The following is a 17,975-nucleotide window of genomic DNA, read 5'->3' on the forward strand; positions in this document are numbered from 1 at the left end:
CTTAGGCAACACTGTTTACTGTTTTCACTCAGTGCATTTGAAATATTTTAGCTTTTGCACACAAACATCAGCAGATAGTTACACACTATGTGAAATCGTTACTCTATGTAATGGTTGTATGATATTAAGTCTGGTATTGTAAATGTTAGTAAGCAGTTTGAAGATAAATACACCCAGTGGCAAGAAAAAGTATGTTTCATGAATTTCTGCGTTCATTTGTCATAAAATGTGATTCGATCTTTATCTAAGTCAAGAGTATTAACAAATATAATGTGTCTAAAATAATAGCACACACAAGAAAATCTGATCTTTCATGTCTTTATTGAGAACAACAATAAAAACCTCATTGTGCTAGTGGAAAAAGTAAGTGAACACTTAGAATTAATGGCAACAATAACTTCAAGCAGGCGCCTCCTGTAGTTGTGGATCAGACCTGCAGGAGGAGTTTTAGCCCATTCTTCCAGGCAGAACTGCTTTAGGTCTGTCATATTCTTTGGACGTCTCATGCAGTTCCATGAAAAGGGTTCACATACTTTTTCTTGGGACGGTAAGGGGTCAGTCAGTTGGATACATATTTATAACAAATTAAAGTTAAACATATAAAAAGGTGCTGCACAGTAGTAAATCATCTATTAACCATTATTAAAGCCAGTAATTCAGCTAACCCTCTTCATAAATGGGTTGTTATCAGAAAGTGACCATAATATGTTAAATGATGTAGCCTGCCTCAATCTAAAAGTACTTCATTAAACAATACTGTAGGACTTGTATTTTTGAGCCAATTAGATCAACATTGTGTTTGCTTGACTACTACTTGTGACAGCAGCTGAACATCACACAGATCTGTTGAGGTGCGCTGTCATTCTTTTCCTGAAGTGGTTAAACAGTCTGTTAGAGAAGTCTGCCTGTCCAATGAAACAGACAAGCATAGAGCTATACTAGTAGAGGATTTTCCCCAAGTTGCCAAAAGTTCATTTCTTGCAATCAACCCACAAAGCATTAGTAGGTAAATGATCTATCAATCATTATTAAATCCAATAACTGCAGACTGGCAACCCATTATAAATGATGCCTTCTCAGAAAGACATATAATAAAAAAAAAAGTAAAATAGATAATACAAAGAACGCTACCAATACTGCTACTCAAGGCTGCACAATTTAAAATCTGCTGATGTGGCAACAGAAACTTTATTTTCCACTGAAACTGATGTGACTCAGAGTCTACACGGAAACTACTTATTATTGCTCAAGTTGCATTGACGATTATTTAAGTTGCCGTTTCCTCCTTTGAAGACTATTAATTATTTACGTAGCTTTTTTCGCCACAATGTGCAGCCAAATAGTTTGTTCCCTCTTTGTAGAGATGACTGTGACAGCATTAGTTCATCTAGTTCTATTATTGGAAAGTTGACATTTAATGTATTATCTAAATTTACAATGCATGAGGATATACTATATATACCAGCATTTAGGTGATTTAATGACAATACACAATGTGGTACAATTATGTCAAAGTACATGTAAATATTCCCCAAGTTATACCATTAATATGTCAGGTGAGACACAAATTTAAAGAGATTCAATTATATAAGGTGATGCTTTCTTATACAAGCATCACAAGTGCAAATTGTGTACAAGTGTGAAATAAACATCTACATCATTAGTTGAACATTATTGGATGAATGTGAAACAAAACATTAGAACGTTATTCATTACAAATCTGTAGACAGTGGGCTTTTATTAACAAATCTGTGCTAAAGAGATCAATGACATAATTGAAGTGTACCATAGCTACAGATTGTTAAGTGATTCTTAAGGGCAATACTACAAAAATCCTGGTGGAAAATATTCATATTAACATATAAAAATAAGACAGGTAGCTCCACAGGAGTGCTTTAAAACAATGTACAAGGTAACTACAGCTAATCTGATAAAAGCAATAAAATATTTGGATTAATTTCAATCCAGCAGATGCTTTTTACAGACATTAGAGAAGGCTGAGGTAAAACATTTTCACAGCAAAAAAAGAAAGAAAAAAGTTGACATCTTCATAAAACTCATATTAAAGGACAGTAGCTTCTTTGAATGAGTTGATCCATCTGTTAAAAATATAGAGGGGAAAATAAGTTATTGTTATTGCTGTCATCAGATATACAGTAGGAAGTAGCATCACTATTAATACTGTACCTCTGGGCTGTTTGAACATCATCAGCTTTAAAATTGTAGTAAAGTGTGTTTTTGTGGTAGAGTTTAAACTTTGACTTGTCAGATGAATCTGGTTTCAACATAAATCCTAACAGGGGCTGACTCTCCAAGGCTGCAACATCCTACATGAAGACGTATTAAAAGACAGGTGTCAAAAAAGACGGCATAAGATCAGCCTTTGTTGGTCAAATTATAACTTAACACTGGGTGCTCATTGGCACAGATAGGAGACCTTACCTCGCTTGCAGCATATGTGTACAACACTTTGTCCTTTATAACAAACCACAGCCTCTTCCCCTGCTTTTTATTGCCCTTTGACCTCTGCAGATACCCACTCATAGAGGAGTTGTGTGTGTTCGCTGACACCTGGAACAAGTAAAACACATTTAATCAGATATCTGGTCATTATAAGCAACAGTCCATCCTGATCAGAAAAGTGCACCAGCCACCTCTTTGAGGGCTGCAGGTATCTTCTTGTTCCTCCTGGATTTAGCAAAGCCTGCTTTGTTTCCAGGGACTGTAGCTCCTGTTGGGGATCTTTCATCTGATGATCAGAGGTATTAATTAATACACATAAACCATTTTTTAATACAGAGAATGTAAAGGATGATTTACAATACAAAGTGATTAAAACCACCAGGAGATCACCAGTCTTACTTTTCTGCTGAACAAGAACAATGAAACACTGATCGCACACTCGTGCCAACTCGTTCTTTAGGTATTCAAGACGATGTTTGCTGGAGGAACAGGATTGACACACCACCTGATGGGATGATAGCACAAACAACAAGAGTCAGTGCAGGTTAGTGCTTTGAGGACTGAGACATTTCTTTCCAGTGATTCTGGTAGGTGGATTAGATTTCCTTTAAACAGAGTCAGACTAGCTGTTTTCAGCATTTTCCAGCTTCTGTGCTGAGCCAACTGGCTGCAGTTCCATCAATCCTATTTAGCTCTTGACAAATTAAGTTAATAATCTTATTTTCCAAAATTTCAAACAATTCCTTTAATCGTGTCTGCTGCGATATACAGTTTTTTATTTTGTGGTTCAGAATGTACATAAATTATATTTGTATCAGAATAAAGAGGCCATTTCTTCCCACTCTGACCATTTTTTTGTCATTTTACCTTTCCACATGCACGGCAGTGGTGTCGTCTCCATGTTAGGGAAAATTCACAGGTGCAAATCATGCACATGGTGGTTCGTGGGTCAGGGATCCATACTGGGGCTTTGGATCCCAAAGGAGCACCATCATCTTCCTTCAGTTCTACCTGGATACAAGTCAAACAAACACAGTACAACCCATGTATCCCATAAACTTCATTTATGAAGTTTACCATAAACAATTACAGCATACAGCAACAGGAAACACATGCTATTTTTATCTTACCTCTTCTGGAGGCTTTCCAGATATAAAACTGATCTTCTTCCTGGTAAAGTCACTGATCGCAGTAGAAATGGCCTCAAGCCACTCATCTCGCTCTGTGGCTGAGCTGCAGGAAGAAAAAATACTGATAAGTACATCAACACAGTACTAACAGATCTTAAATTACTCTTGATTTTCTCTGCTCATTACCTTGCAGAGAGGATGAAAGAGCGCTCCACACTCTCAAGGGTCAGCTCATTCTGATAGGCCTCTTGACTTGGTTTGCTCACCTGTAATTATTCTAATGTTATATGTCTTATGATAACAGAAGATAAGATATAATTGCAAGGAAATAAGAAGAGACGTTCTCACCTTCATCCCAGCCAGAGACAGCATGTTGTTGAGCTTGTACTGGCCTGACTGAACAGGAGTTGTGTACAACAATACGTCGTTAAACTGAAGGAGAAATAAAGAAACAACAACTCCTTCTGTCAATCCTGTCCTTTCAAGTGCAGAAAAATGTATTTTATTTCAAGTATTATCTCTATGTTACATGTGCACAAAGTAAGAGAGGGAAGAGACAAATGTGTCCTATACCAGGAAGAACATTCTGGGCTGCATGATCTTCCTGGATAGCTTCATCAGGACGCCCTCTTTCAGGTATATCTAGAGGATAAAAATGTCACAACAAAACACTGATTCATGTTTGCTTTTGAATTTGTCTTATTCAGCAATAAAGATGACTTTCAAATGAACCATCAAGCTTAAATGTTTTATAGATAGAAGTTTTATTATTAATGGAAAAAATCTTTTGTAAGTGCAAGTGGTTTACATTTAAAAGGGTAATACAAGTACAGTAATGCAAATCTACTCCAACCAACACCCTTACAAGACTTACCCGCCCCGGTTGGACTAATTCATGGTGGCCATTCAGACTGCACTGCACCTGAATCAGCTTCTGAAAGTTATCCTGAGTTGTAAAACAAAGCAGACGTCAGCAACCAGTATGACACATTCGTATCAACACGTAAAGAGAACATGTCGATTGGTTCTCACCCCTTGTTTCATGATGTCGTTGGCATGATTGGCCACATCTTTCACTAGAGCAAGGGCAGCTGAGTGGAAGAAAAATTGTAAAGGTAAAATATGTACGCAACATACAGTGCTTCAAAAACACGGACACCAGTATACAGATATAAAAAGCTTCACCTTGTGTGTCCTTGTAATCAATTGAGTCCTTCGGCAGGTTTTTCAGATAATCTGAAACAAACAAACATTTCAAAGTCAGCAGTTAAAAATACTTTGTACACTAAGTTAAAAGTGTTCAGCGTTGTAGTAAATTCCTGGAATCTGAAAGTAAAATCCTGGATAAAAAGGTCTGCAGGTGCTTACATAATGCAATTATCCAAGAGTGACACAAGGAACATTCGTCACATTTTGGCACCAGGTGGCCGACCATGATCCATTAGTCTCATGAACCACTAAGCCCACTCATGTTAAAGCTTGTGTTATGTCACCAAATCTGATTTGGGCTACACTTCAAAAACCTTGTTAAATGAGGATTGTAGAAGTAATACAGAAATTCCAAGTTATGCTCTATTTATTTTTTCTGCACACCAGAGGGCAGTATGATGTTTATAATGAGACATCACCATCACCATGAACACATAATTATAATTATAAGGTGACCTGGATTTAAAAGAAACGCCTGATTAATTAAATGCTGTGAAACTGACTCTACCTGTGAGCAGCAACTGGTATTGAGGAATCCTTTGAACGGGTTTCAGTAGGTAATGCTTCAAAGCCAAGTTAGCACAGCGTGGATTGGCCTTGAACAAAGAATCATACATTAAAGCCCATTTTCAGGAACGAACATAGACACTTTCATTACACAATAAGCCTTCATTAAGTCACATCCTCATCACTCAGATAATGAAAACAGGTTGAGCGAGTGCATTCTTACCTCAAATTCCTGAACTACAGCGCCAAACGCTGGGTTTCTCTTGCTCTGCTCTTCCAGTAGAGTCACATTCTTGTCAAACTCACGAATGTATGTAGAGTACATCTTCAGATAGGGCCCTTTCTTTAAAAAAATATCTGCTAGCTGTGCATTCTCATCCCTGTAAACAGAAAAAGGTAGACTAAGAACCATGCAACAATACCTTAAATACAGCTGCACAGTAAACCATAATTATATCTTGTTTCAGTGGCATATATATGCAAAACAAAGCACGTTGACATCTAAATATTACACCAATATGCAGTCATTAAACATGCAACTCTAAACCATGGACATTAATATGTTGCTGTATGTATGAAGTGAATCCTTTTAAGACTCTTTTAAGTTGTGCAATTACAAAGGATTCATTATGTCTATTTCTGTGTTGATGGCATTATTCATTATTTATTTATTGATTGTACCATTTGGCCACTCTCTGCTGCAGCTCTTTGAGCAGGTCTTGGTTGAGTTCGTAGAGCTGTGGGAGGTAGTACAGGATCTGATTGAGAATGCGCTCTTCAATCACAGGTTTCCCACTCTGATGAGATGCGTTGGACACCGCATTGCGGAAGTCCTGTAGATCACAGATTAAACATCAGACGGTCAAATACAGGAACTCAGGCACAATGGGGAAAACCTAGCATACGTCAAAGGTGGTATATAAAAATCTGAGTTCAAAATCATGCAACTTGTTTCCAAAAACATAACGTAACACTGAAATGAGATAACTCAAAAGTATAAAAGACAAAAATGGAGAAATACTGCTGACCCATGACCTAGACACTGAGTCACAATGCACTGAAAGCAGTGCGGAGCAGACTGGGCACCCAGTCGTGAGCTCCTGTGGCGAACATGTGTGATCTCTTACTGCCACACCAGCTGACAGACAAGAGGTCCATGAGGTAACAGATTTGACAAAATATATAAAAAAAAAACGAAATGACTCACAACAAATCAACGCTGGCTGACTGCCTGGCAGAGATTGAGAATGAGTGAACACTAAGTCACCTCCACATTCTTGGTATGACTGTTCCTCATTACTGGCCTCATTCCTGTACAGTCTTCAGAGACTCCAGCACTTCCTGTCTGTCCTCTGCTGTGAGGAGTCATTATTTACTACATTCTTGTTTTGTGACCTTTATCTCACTTGGTTTTATGTAGATTTATTAAAACAACAAAAATAACTTTTACTTTGAAGTAAACACAGGTACAAGGGAGGGTCATGTTACATCAGGCTTTATGACAGCAGTAGTTGTCATTCTGTGTTTTTTTACATGTCAAGCCACATCTCTGACAATTCCTTTTATAAAACAAATTGAGCCTGTTCCTCTTTGTGCTTATCTGTGTTTGATACTATAAAGTATACTTTATGTCCTGTTTTTAAAATTGACACAACCTGCTGTTGTGGTTCTGTTTGTACGTGTGATTAAATAACTGGTGTTTAATTAAAACCTCTCATCAACTATTAGATAGATAATTGCCAGACATTTAATATATACGTTAACGTGTCAGTATCTGATCTTTCAACCACTGAAAGTTAGGAGAAAACGGAGGAATGTGAGCTGTGTGGGCAAGACAGCAGTTGCGTCTACACACAGTGTTATTGTGCATGGGGTGTGCCCCTGTGGATAGCATAATCAAACTCACATGGAGAATGTGGGCTTGCAGCAGACTAGCACTAGATCAAGCACATACAGACTCTGCTCTTAACACAGTAATTGTGGAATGTGTTTTTTAAGTGAACACTAAAGGATGTGAGGATACTTACAACATGAAGCAGCTTCAGGACATCAACAAACCTGAATAATAAATAAGAGAAAAGTTAAGTAAGTACAATGTAGGTAAAACAAGCAAGAGCTGTTTAAGTAGTAGAGGACTAGAAAAACAAGCAAACCTATTTTAACTGTTTTTCTTAAAACATTTGTTAATTATAGTAATATAGTAGTGGCATCACTGTTTCTAAAATGAGATGTTACCATCTATAAACCTGGGCAAATAAAACCAAAACTAGCTACATGTCTAGATAACACTAATGTTCAGTAAGAGAATTTGAGGTTTTTCTAATACAATTTCAATAATCTATATGTTAAAACAAATTAAATTAAGACTCTTACACCCGCTCAGAGGTCATGACTTCTGTTGCGATGTGTTGAATTTTGCTCTTCTTTTGTCCATTCTGTGTCTGACAAAGGTCCTAAAAGAAATCACATGCATATTATTGAAATTACAATGCACTATAATAAATCACTGTTCAATCACGGCTCGTAACAAAACTACTCACAACAGATACATTCCACATAATGAACGTGCATCTTGATATATTCAGCTGCACATTTATTAGGCATAGCTAATAAGCTAATCTAATCTAATGCACCATACTGTAACTGTCCTGCGTAAACAGGGTGGTTTTTGGTTTGACATGGGGATGGATGAAAGGACACCATATTAAATTTGAGACAGATCGTGTCTAAGTCCTCCTCTGTTGAGGGAAGCTTTTTCCACCTAAACACGTACTGTATGGCTTCTCACTTGCCCCTCTTGTACCATCTTCTCTTTCCAAAACGTGAACATCATTATCCTCCAATGAATGTCCTTTGTCCTTCAAATGGTGGTACACTGCTGGTTCTGGTGGTGAGGTGATACTCTTCCTGTGCTGGGCCGTCCTTTGAAGTGGACATTCGGCTACCACAACTCTCAAGGATAAATTTGTGGTCTCCAAGAATACAAACCTTAAATCTTTAGATTGAAGAAGCTACTTTGAAGAGTAGTGAAACATATTGACCTATTAAACAAAGAAGTTCAGTTGCCATCATTCAACTTCCTGATGACCTCATCTGGATGACTAAGAATCTTTTTTGAAAGGATCTGACTATTTTGGAGCATGTAGTTTATGTAGTTGTGAAATTGTGCTGCTGTAATATACAGTGAGTAATTTATTATTCAGATGACCTTCACATGGTGGGGTGGTCAAACAAAATGAGCATGAACCTCTCTAGCACAGTTTTACCAAAACCTAAACATTATCACTTTCAAGAATGAGGATATATCACAAGACTAAATTAATTTTACCTATGTCTACCTAATAACCTGCCAATGTATATGAACACATAACAGTTAAGCATGACGTCAATGAAAATGAGGGAGCAAAATGTCAAAAAGAAGAAAACGTCTTTTCTGTGGGTTTAACAAGGCCAAGAAGAAGAAGAAGTCCTCTGAGATGTCTCCAGGAAATGTTTTTGAGAAAACCTTGGCACTAAAGTCATAAATTACAAACTGTCTGTTCTTCTCACCATACTCCTTTCTGGTTGCTCCGTTTCTCCTTTACTTGAGATGGAGCTGCTGTCAGCCGCATCCTCCTCATCTGAGCTGTTTGGCATGACATCATAATCATCATCTGAGGCGCCATCACCCTCAGGTTGCTCTTCCTCACTGACAGAATTTCTGTTAAAAGGGTGAGATGGTGTGGTCAGAGAAGGACAGAGACAGATGTGCTGTGAAAATGCACAGGAAGCAAGTATAAGAAAATGACAACATCAGAGAGAAAAGTGATGAGGTTTGAAATCTGTCTTTAGAAACAAAATCTACAGCAGTATTTAAACACTTCCTGCTGTAACCAAATGGGAGGTGTAATAAAAAACACACAGGAAAGGGAGCACTTGACTTTTTGATGATCCAGCTGTGTGCATCAGGTCATAGTCCAGAAGTTTCATTAGATGCTGCCAAGTCCAACAGCAATAACTCCAAAGCAAACACAAACCAACAAACATCACACACTTTCATTTAACCTTGAAGCTAAAATCTGAGCAGATATGAAGAGCTAAAAGGAAACTGCAACAGAGATAAATTACATTTTTTAAATGCCTCAATTTCCCAAGGGAGTTCTACATGTGAAACAAAGCCCTGAAGAAAAATACAGAAAAAAAGAAATAAGCCAAGACAAAGGTAAGCAGAGCCAATAAGCCAGTCTCCATGAGTCTTACACACTATGGCATGTGTACAATAGCTGTTGTTTTTAATTAGGGCTTCATGTGGTCTGTGGTTGTGAGCTGCCCAACGTGTTTTTAACATGTGATTGTTGCAAAGTTTCAACTAAAGCTGTGGGAGGCAGAGTGCAAAGTTACACAAGCCCTAATCTTATTTTCCAAATGACTTCTGCTCTCTGGTCATTCACAACACAACAGGAGCGCTTTGCATAAAAGGATAATTACACACTTTACTCCCAAGAATAAAAACAGAGCTGTTTAAGGAACAAAACTGCGTGCCCCCGCCAAACTTTCAACGGTTCACTTCACTCCAAAACATTTTAGTTCCTTTCTTTTGTTTTGCCATGCGTTGAGCATCACATTTACATTAAAAGAAGTTAGTACGAACATCTAACACCAAAAACAATATTGTCGTTAGTCCACTTGTTCAGACCACAGATCACTGTCAAAGGTTTCATAGACACCATCTATGAAAAGCAGTTTCAAGTGTTGACATTGGGCTCTGATGATTACGTTGTGTTACAGGAACAAGCAAATATGAACTGCTTTCTAAAGTAAAGTTTTTATTGCTATGAGGAGCTCAAATGGAGAAATAACTCTAATGCTTTTAGCTTAAATACCTTTTAAGCCTCACGCTGGAATGCACTGGTGACACTGCTAGGCTCAAGTCTGTCTAATGTACTAAACTAATGTATAAAGTATACATTTAAAAAATGTTATATGGAATCTAAATTATTAGGTCAACCCACGATACATCAACACCTTAGAGTTTCTGCATGCCTGCCACCATACTGGTCAAACTTGACAGGCGTCTCTGTAATTTCCCTTTTCATAAATGATAGATGATTGGTTTTAAGAAGGCGCAGGTGTTTTCCTGTAGCAAGATACTCTCGCAAGTTCAGGATCTTGTCAGAGAAACAAGTCAGACAGAGTGAGAGAAATAATACACTCCATTATCTACCTGTCGTGAGCTGTTTGTGACTGATACTGCTGGTGTTCAGTGTTTTTCTTGACGGATATATATGGTTGCTGCTCCTCATAAATGCCCTCGTCATAATACATTTCACTGTGCCAGGCTGTATGCTGCGAGGCGGAGACCTGAGGGGATGATACTGCCTTTATCGCTTGCACATTCATGTAGTCTGGTATATCCTCATAGCAAGAGATGTTCTCATAGTATACAGCTTCTTCTGCTCCAGGAGAAAACTCATCATCATCCACACTTTGCTCCACTCCGACCAGTGGGCATGAGAGTTTACGTTCAGGCACCAGTTGCTCTGCAATGTTCTGACCTTCGCCTGGGTCCTTGTCCACACTTTGTTTATCATTATTTGCTGTGGTCTCAGCACTCTGGCCTCCTTTTACTATGTTTTTCACAGACAGCTTCAGGTCCAGCAATTTCCGGAAAGAGTTTTTCCTCTGTCTTTCAGAGCGAATGATGTCAGCACCAGAGAACGACTTGGCTTTCTGTTTGCTAAGGCTTGACTGAGAAGACCTGTTGACTCTAGCTGTTGGGCGGTTACTCTGTGTTTTTCCATCTGGAGGCAAAGGCAGCTCCCCCAAAACAGCCTTCTTCAAAACACGATCCTGTAAATGAGGGACATGCCTTTTGTCATCGTCATATTTTCCCCCTTTCTCCTCTGAGGATTCCTTCCTTTGCGTCCGTGCCATTGGGCTGCTGGTTCTCTGGGGCTTCTTTGGAGCTACCTTGACTAACGCCCTATTTTCCTCTGCTGCCACAGTGATGGCAGGAGGTTGGCTGAGCTCCGGCTGAGTGAGCAAACTGCTGGAAGGAGGATAATGTGTGACATTGTAGTAGACTGCCTCCTGATGATCCCTTTCTTCCCTTTCCACCTCTTCATCTTCCTTGTCAACTGATACCTCCATCTCATAGATGCTGCTGTCCCAGCCCAGCTCTTCCTTCTTCACATCCTTTAGGATTGTCTTAGAACCAGAGGTTGGTGCTTTCTCAGGTGCAGACAGAAAAGGTTTTTTCTTGGGTGGAGGTGCTGGTGGAGTACAGGCTTTGGTGGAAGATACTACAATTGGCTGCTTGTTTTCATTAACAGATTTACTGACAGACAGTGATGAGCTGCTCTTCCCCTCTAATGACACATTAACCTCTCCAGCGCTCACTTTCCTACCCCTGTGGCTTACAGACTCTTCCTTTTTATCCTCCACCTTTTCCTGATGGGCCAGAACAGCTGCCCTGGGTTTCCGTGGTACTGGGACAGGGAAGGGTTTCCTAGGGGCTGCTGGGGCAGATTTGGGCTGGGATGCACGAGATATTTGCTCTGAGCCAGGAGGATTTCCCTCTAGTCCTTGCCCAGGTGCACTCTGAGGTATTACGTTACCATTTGCCTCATCACTCAATGTTCTGTGAGGAATATGCTTATGGTTACTATGGTGGCTCTTGCTGGAGGCAGTCAGACAAACAGTTTGTGGAGGATCGTTGCTCGACACCTGGCTCTTAGCATTGTCTGTTCTCTTGTCACTGTTATCCACACGAGATGTGGGAAGAAGCTTTCTGCTTTCTTCAGTTTTGCCCCTGTAACATGTCTTCGAATCTTTTTCCACTTTGTCTTTGTGTGGCGATGTGTTTGTGATGCATGTGCAGTTTTGCTGGGTACACAGGCAAATGGGAATAACATAATCCCAATCTGGTTTTTTGTTTTCTTGTTGTATTCCATTTTGGGTGTTGAGGAGACCAACAGTTCGAGGGTGTTCAGTTACGGTCGTCTGGTGAAGGCTATTTGAAGCGGCAGCTTTGGACTCCACAGCACTGGTGAGTTTGGAGAGGCAGGGTTTGGGGGCAAGTGCAGGTTTGGCCCTCCTTTGTGTGCCAGGAGATGGAAGCGTGAGACCGTCACTCCTTGGGGTTGCAGGAGACCGCCCTGGGCTTTGGACCAGCTTTGGTTTAGGGGCCAAGGGTGGCTTGTGCATTCCTGAGAATCGACAAATGAAAGATACACATTAGAGATTTTGTGCTACATTATCTCCTACGAATCAGAGTCTTGATCACGTGCCAGAATACAGTTTCAGATTGAAATATCACAAAGGGATTATGTCTTTAATCTGACCCAGTGAAAATAGTATGTTGTGAATATCCAGATGGTTTATCTGACGCATTTTCAGTGACAGATGCTGGTCCGACAAGGTTGCACTCTTTAAATCTGCTCTGTAGCATTGATCCTAAGCAAGTGACAGCTTAACATAAAACTACTGTAAAGTACTAAAGCACCTCTCCGGGGGTTCAAATATCACATGGCTTTTATTTGCTACTACACACAACAGCACAGTAATCCTGCTAATGGCCCATGTCAATAGCCAGGGAAGGAGGAGTGGAGGAGAAATGAAGAGTTTAACAGGAGAGGAGGAGGGGGACACAGAGCCTGGAAAAGAGTCAACCAAACTGTTGTATCTGGCTTCACTGGCATGTTCTGTTTTGATCTCAACTGTAACATTGACGGAAAGAGCTGTTGTTCACAAGCAAATAACATAGTTCCCATTTGGCAAACCACAGGTTCACCCTGAGCTCATGAAAAAACAATCAAATCCTTTTTAATTAGGAAAATTCTTACACAACCGATCATTAACTGGAAACCATAATATATTGAGAAACACACAACACACAGTCTGTGTTATCTGTCCAGCTGTGTTGGTCTTAAACCTGTTTGAAGTCCTAACACTGAAGGATTGTTTGAATAGATTTTGTGTCATCTTCTTATGTTACAAATAAATAAAGTAACCAATAAGTGACTGTTCTAGTGCATTTTAAATAAATGTACTGATTATTTACTGATATTCAGTCAGCAGTGACCTCCTACAACTCGTTGATCTGATAAACACTCACTCACCTGAGTTCATCGTCGCTTCACTCATTTCGCTTCAGTTTTGTCAGTTGTTGCAAATCAGAGCAGCGTGAACCATCCTTCTTGTTCCGATACAGTGCGACTAAAGCTGGACATTTATATGTCTGAAAATCGACATGTTGTTCGAGCAACGCTTGTGATCCTGCTGCAAACCGTGAACACTGCCTGGCTGTCCGCCTGCGCTGCGTAAGAGAGCTTCCTTTTAGTTTCCATCCAAAATTATCCACTAGGGGTCCTCAGGAGCCAAATGCAGCCACAACCAATCACAACACAAGCTCAGTGACAGTAAACTTTAATTAAGTTAATCATTAACTACGACTAAAGTGTAATAGAAAGTCATTCATTGTAAGTTATCTTGTGCAAAAATGATCTCATGATTTATTAACCACTTGTATTAAGACTTTTTTTTTAACCACTCTTAATTACAATCTTGCAGGCAGGCACAGAAATCTTTCCACATACATCACCATTGCTAAGCAGTAGGGTGACTAAGAAACTAGAGATATGAGGGGAAGCCAGCTGATGCTTTGTGTGATGCATGATAAAGGAAGTGAAGCTAAAAAAAGTTTTTCTTTGTGACATCATGCTGTCATTTTGTCACCAGATCAGTCATTCTTACAGGAAACAGCTCTGGCTGTCAAGAAAAACAATGAATGACACTGTCAGCAGCTGTGAGTGTTAAATAAGAAAGACAAAATACTGGATAGTGCAATGTTTTTATTCAATCTTTGCTAAAAAATAAAAAGACATCTGCAGTTACTGAATGTCTTAGATGACCCGATGTGCTTCTCAGTGCCTGATTAACAGGTTTGATTAATGAGTGGCACAAAGCTGCACAGTAAGCAAATTAGGCATTTGCAGTTTGACGGCACATTAACCAAATGTTTTATTCCCACCGATGAACTCTGGAAACTTTGAAGAATGATACAGACGTAGTCCCATCACCGCAGCAGATTCACTACGTGATAACAGGAACATGAGGAAATGCGGGAGTCTTTTTTGGTGTGATGCAAAAGGATCTTTGTCGTTTGGGTGTCGCTTTGGGAACTTTGGAGTTTTTTCTGTTCAGGGTGAAGATGTTACAGATACATTAAAGTGGTCGTAATTTATAACACATGCAGAATAAAAAGCAGAAGTGCTAAAGATGTATGAAAACACGTGTTGGAAAAGCTTGACATTTATTTCTTATGTCACTAATTCAGTCACATACCGTACTCTGGCCTTTTCCTTTTCCACTGTAGCAAGCAGCATTGCGTCATCACTTCTTGCAAGTGTTGCATCTTGTGAGTTGTGTGCATCTGTGCATGCAGGAGTGTTCACTGTGTCGCTGCAAGGGATTAAAAAGACCATTAACAACATCAAAGAGGTGAACTTTTAAATGAATTTATTTGTTCTAGTAAATAAGACTCACAACAGGTATGGTGCAGTACCTGAACTTGTGATCTGGTGGGAGGCTCAGACCTAATCTGTAGTCTCGCCTGGCTCTAGAGATTTGCTTTTGAAGGTCCATGACTGAGCGGCTGTGATCACTAACTATGAAGCCCACGAAGAGAAGCTTCCCTCTGAAGTACATCTGTCATTAGCAGGGAAATTTTTTTTATTATATATGCAGAAACTGAGAGATTTGGTTATGGAGAAGTGGTTTCAGCCATTATGTTGATTCTATCTTTTTACAGCACAAGTCAAATCACTTCCTGATGTATCATTTTTATTTATATATTTCACAACACAGAATAAGTAGGGTGTGACTACATTATCTTGTCACATTATCTGCTCTTCCTCCGTTTCTGAAAGACATCTGGAAAGAAGTATTAAAGTACAAACACTGTTTCATGTCACTATGATTCTGTGTTTGATTTATAGACTGAAGCAGGGATTTTCATCTGCCAGCAAAAATCTGTGCAGCAGTTGTCATGACTTTGGCCTTTAAAAAATTAGATCTCCCTTTTGTAATTAAGAATCCTCATCCTTCAAAGGTTGTCAGCCTGCAGTTATAATAAATGTCGGGGTCAGCTCTTCACCCCTCCACACACTCTTCTATATCTTTCACTGATTCACACAAGCACTGCTGCTGCCATCCAGTGGCAGCTAAAAAAAACAAAAAACATGCTCTGAGCAGAGCGTGCAGCCTTCAGCAGAGCCTGCAGTAGATTTACTGACCAGAACCATCCCAGGATCAGCATTGTGTCGCTGCTGCAGCAGAACATTATCGACTCCACAACCATGCTCCACTGTTGAGATCTCGTACCTCACCAAGCGAAATGAATCCATCTGGCACTGAGCGAAAGACAATGAAGAACAACCTGTTAATGGGTTTCCAGGAATATATATAACAGTCTACTGAACATAGGATGTGTTTTATGTCTGTGCTAGTGATTAAACTGAATGTGTGACTGTTCTGCAGGTTATCAAAAGGACAGAAGAATGTTCCTTATACAGACGTGGACAAAGATTCTTGGCACCTTACCTTAAAGAAAGAAAAACCTACAAACGTCACTGAAATAACTTGAAACTGACAAAAGTGATAATGAATAAAAATTTACTAAAAATGAACTTGTGAAAATCAGACTTTGCTTTTGAGTTATGGTTCAACAGAAGTTTTTAAAAAAAACAAACTAATGAAACTGACCTGGACAAAAATTATGGTACCCTTAACTTAATATTTTGTTGCACAACCTTTTGAGGCAATCACTTCAATCAAGAGCTTTCTGTAACTCTTAATGACAATGTCTGATTGTCATGAGTTAATTTTTAGTAAATATTTATTTATTCATACTTTTGTTAGTTTCAGGTTATTCCAGTCACCTTGGTGGGTTTTTCTTTCTTTAAGGGAAGGGTGCCAATAATTTGTTCACGTCTGTATTGTTTTTTGTTATTTAGCATTCCCACCTGGGTGCAGGGCATGGTTCTGTGCTTGTTCCTCCTCCTGTACAGCTGCTCCAGTGTGTTCTGGTCAGGCACTGGCTGTGTGTGGACAGGTTGGTGCAGCGCAGTCACACACACCACCAGGATCTGTTGACTGTGTGGAGGCTGACCCATCACGAAGGCGTCATACTCGAGGTCCGTAACCACTGGCATCTGTGTAGCACTGCAGCAGCATCGTCTACGTCCTCCTTCCCCCAGCAGGGCAGCTCTCAGCAACACAGGGCAGACGGTGAGGGGGACAGAGGGGATGAAAGACAGCGGGGCTCGACAGTGGCTGACAGTGGGGGGCTGTGAGTCTAGACTCTTCGGAATAATCACTGACCTGATAGGGTGAAGGTAATAACAAAGCTGTCACTGAAAATCACCTGCAGTAAATGCCATTTTCTACATAATAACATTTAAGTTTAGGCTCTTACTCTAGTTGGATGTTTCCATGAATTTGAAGGGGTCCTATGTGTGTGACACAAGGTTCTTCCTTTGCTCCTTTCTTAGGCGTCCTGGCAGCATTCAGGTAAAAATAGTGAATTGTCCCTTCATAAAGCCGAGCAGAGCTCATGCACTCAAGACTGATCAATAAATTGTGCGTCTCCATAAGTATTACAAATCAAACAATCTGTTAGACAAGCAGATAGATAGATAGATAGATAGATAGATAGATAGATAGATAGATAGATAGATAGATAGATAGATAGATAGATAGATAGATAGATAGATAGATAGATAGATAGATAGATAGATAGATAGATAGATCCACCTAGGCAGCTTCATGGAGGAGTCAGGAGGTCTATGGTGCTCTGCTGGTGCTCTTGACAGGTGTCTATGCAGCTTCTGTAGCTCCATCCTGCCCTGCTCTGGTTGGACTGGTTTAGCATCTGTCCGTTCAGATGGGTTCAGAGAGGGCAGAGCAGCTGACTGTACCTCTCTACTCGGCCTGGTCCTCAGTGGGACATCTGGCATCCGTTGTGTGTCAGGACACTTGATACCTGAAGGAGAGGAAGAGGTCAGTCAGAAATGCACACGGACACCAAGTGACACGAGTGACCGTGAACAAGATCCTGATGGAACTATTCAATAATGTTGAGTTTGCAAGATGAGGTGATACTGTGAGGTTTTAGTACTTCATCAAACTACTCTAAAAACCTCACTGGGTCAGATTTGCTCAGTGTAATGTTTAGTTAATTTCCCCCTAGAGGATCATTGAAGTACTTATCTTATCTTATCTTATCTTATCTTATCTTATCATGAACACACAAGCTACAAAGTCTGTGTTGACAAACTCGGAGTTGGCAGGTACCAATGGCTGCACGATAATAGGCCAGCCAGTCATCCAGGATTTTTCGCACTCTCTGCTGAAGCCTCCTCAGCTCCCTGTCAGCATGGCCTCCTCTTCTCCACTGTGCTGATGGCTCCTGCAGTCCCTCCACCTCTCTGACCATCTGGAGGACCTCCGAGGAGCACACAGATGCCATACATCATTACTCGCATGGTGGAGTATATGATATAGAACAACACAAGGTACCTGCAAGAACTTTAGAGGCTGAATAAAGAATGAAAGTTTTTCAAAACATCTTATTATGAAACGGATATCTACAATTTTACAATATGTTTCACAATCTTTAATACCTCT

The 17,975-nt window shown here is 39.9% G+C and overlaps 2 protein-coding genes across 3 annotated transcripts; both read right to left on the reverse strand.

Moving 5' to 3' along the window:
* Window positions 1-1,462: 1,462 nt before the first annotated feature.
* On the reverse strand, window positions 1,463-13,632 carry LOC113165853 (FYVE, RhoGEF and PH domain-containing protein 6-like). Its single transcript, XM_026365625.1, has 21 exons — window positions 13,409-13,632; window positions 10,513-12,496; window positions 8,859-9,009; window positions 7,683-7,762; window positions 7,337-7,367; window positions 5,991-6,142; window positions 5,533-5,689; window positions 5,311-5,398; window positions 4,779-4,829; window positions 4,626-4,684; window positions 4,468-4,539; window positions 4,167-4,235; window positions 3,942-4,025; window positions 3,780-3,859; window positions 3,594-3,696; window positions 3,331-3,474; window positions 2,863-2,968; window positions 2,655-2,749; window positions 2,443-2,571; window positions 2,188-2,327; window positions 1,463-2,099 (listed from the first exon to the last, which is right to left on the reverse strand). The coding sequence occupies exons 1-21, from the start codon at window positions 13,431-13,433 to the stop codon at window positions 2,063-2,065; spliced, it is 3,837 nt and encodes a 1,278-aa protein (XP_026221410.1). The 5' UTR covers window positions 13,434-13,632; the 3' UTR covers window positions 1,463-2,062.
* A 529-nt stretch (window positions 13,633-14,161) lies between these two features.
* LOC113165398 (uncharacterized protein C3orf20-like) lies at window positions 14,162-17,866 on the reverse strand. 2 transcript variants are annotated; one of them, XM_026364829.1, is made up of 8 exons: window positions 17,643-17,866; window positions 17,103-17,331; window positions 16,765-16,845; window positions 16,313-16,670; window positions 15,584-15,700; window positions 14,854-14,996; window positions 14,634-14,750; window positions 14,162-14,484 (listed from the first exon to the last, which is right to left on the reverse strand). In XM_026364829.1, exons 1-8 carry the CDS (start codon window positions 17,815-17,817, stop codon window positions 14,382-14,384), a joined length of 1,323 nt encoding a protein of 440 aa, XP_026220614.1. In that variant the 5' UTR covers window positions 17,818-17,866; the 3' UTR covers window positions 14,162-14,381. The 2 variants fall into 2 exon arrangements, with proteins under 2 accessions (XP_026220614.1, XP_026220615.1); XM_026364830.1 differs by having other exon boundaries at window positions 17,692-17,779.
* Between the last annotated feature and the right edge of the window lie 109 nt (window positions 17,867-17,975).

Source organism: Anabas testudineus, chromosome 6 (assembly GCF_900324465.2).
Source record: "Anabas testudineus chromosome 6, fAnaTes1.2, whole genome shotgun sequence".
NCBI classification, from domain to species: Eukaryota; Metazoa; Chordata; class Actinopteri; order Anabantiformes; family Anabantidae; genus Anabas; species Anabas testudineus.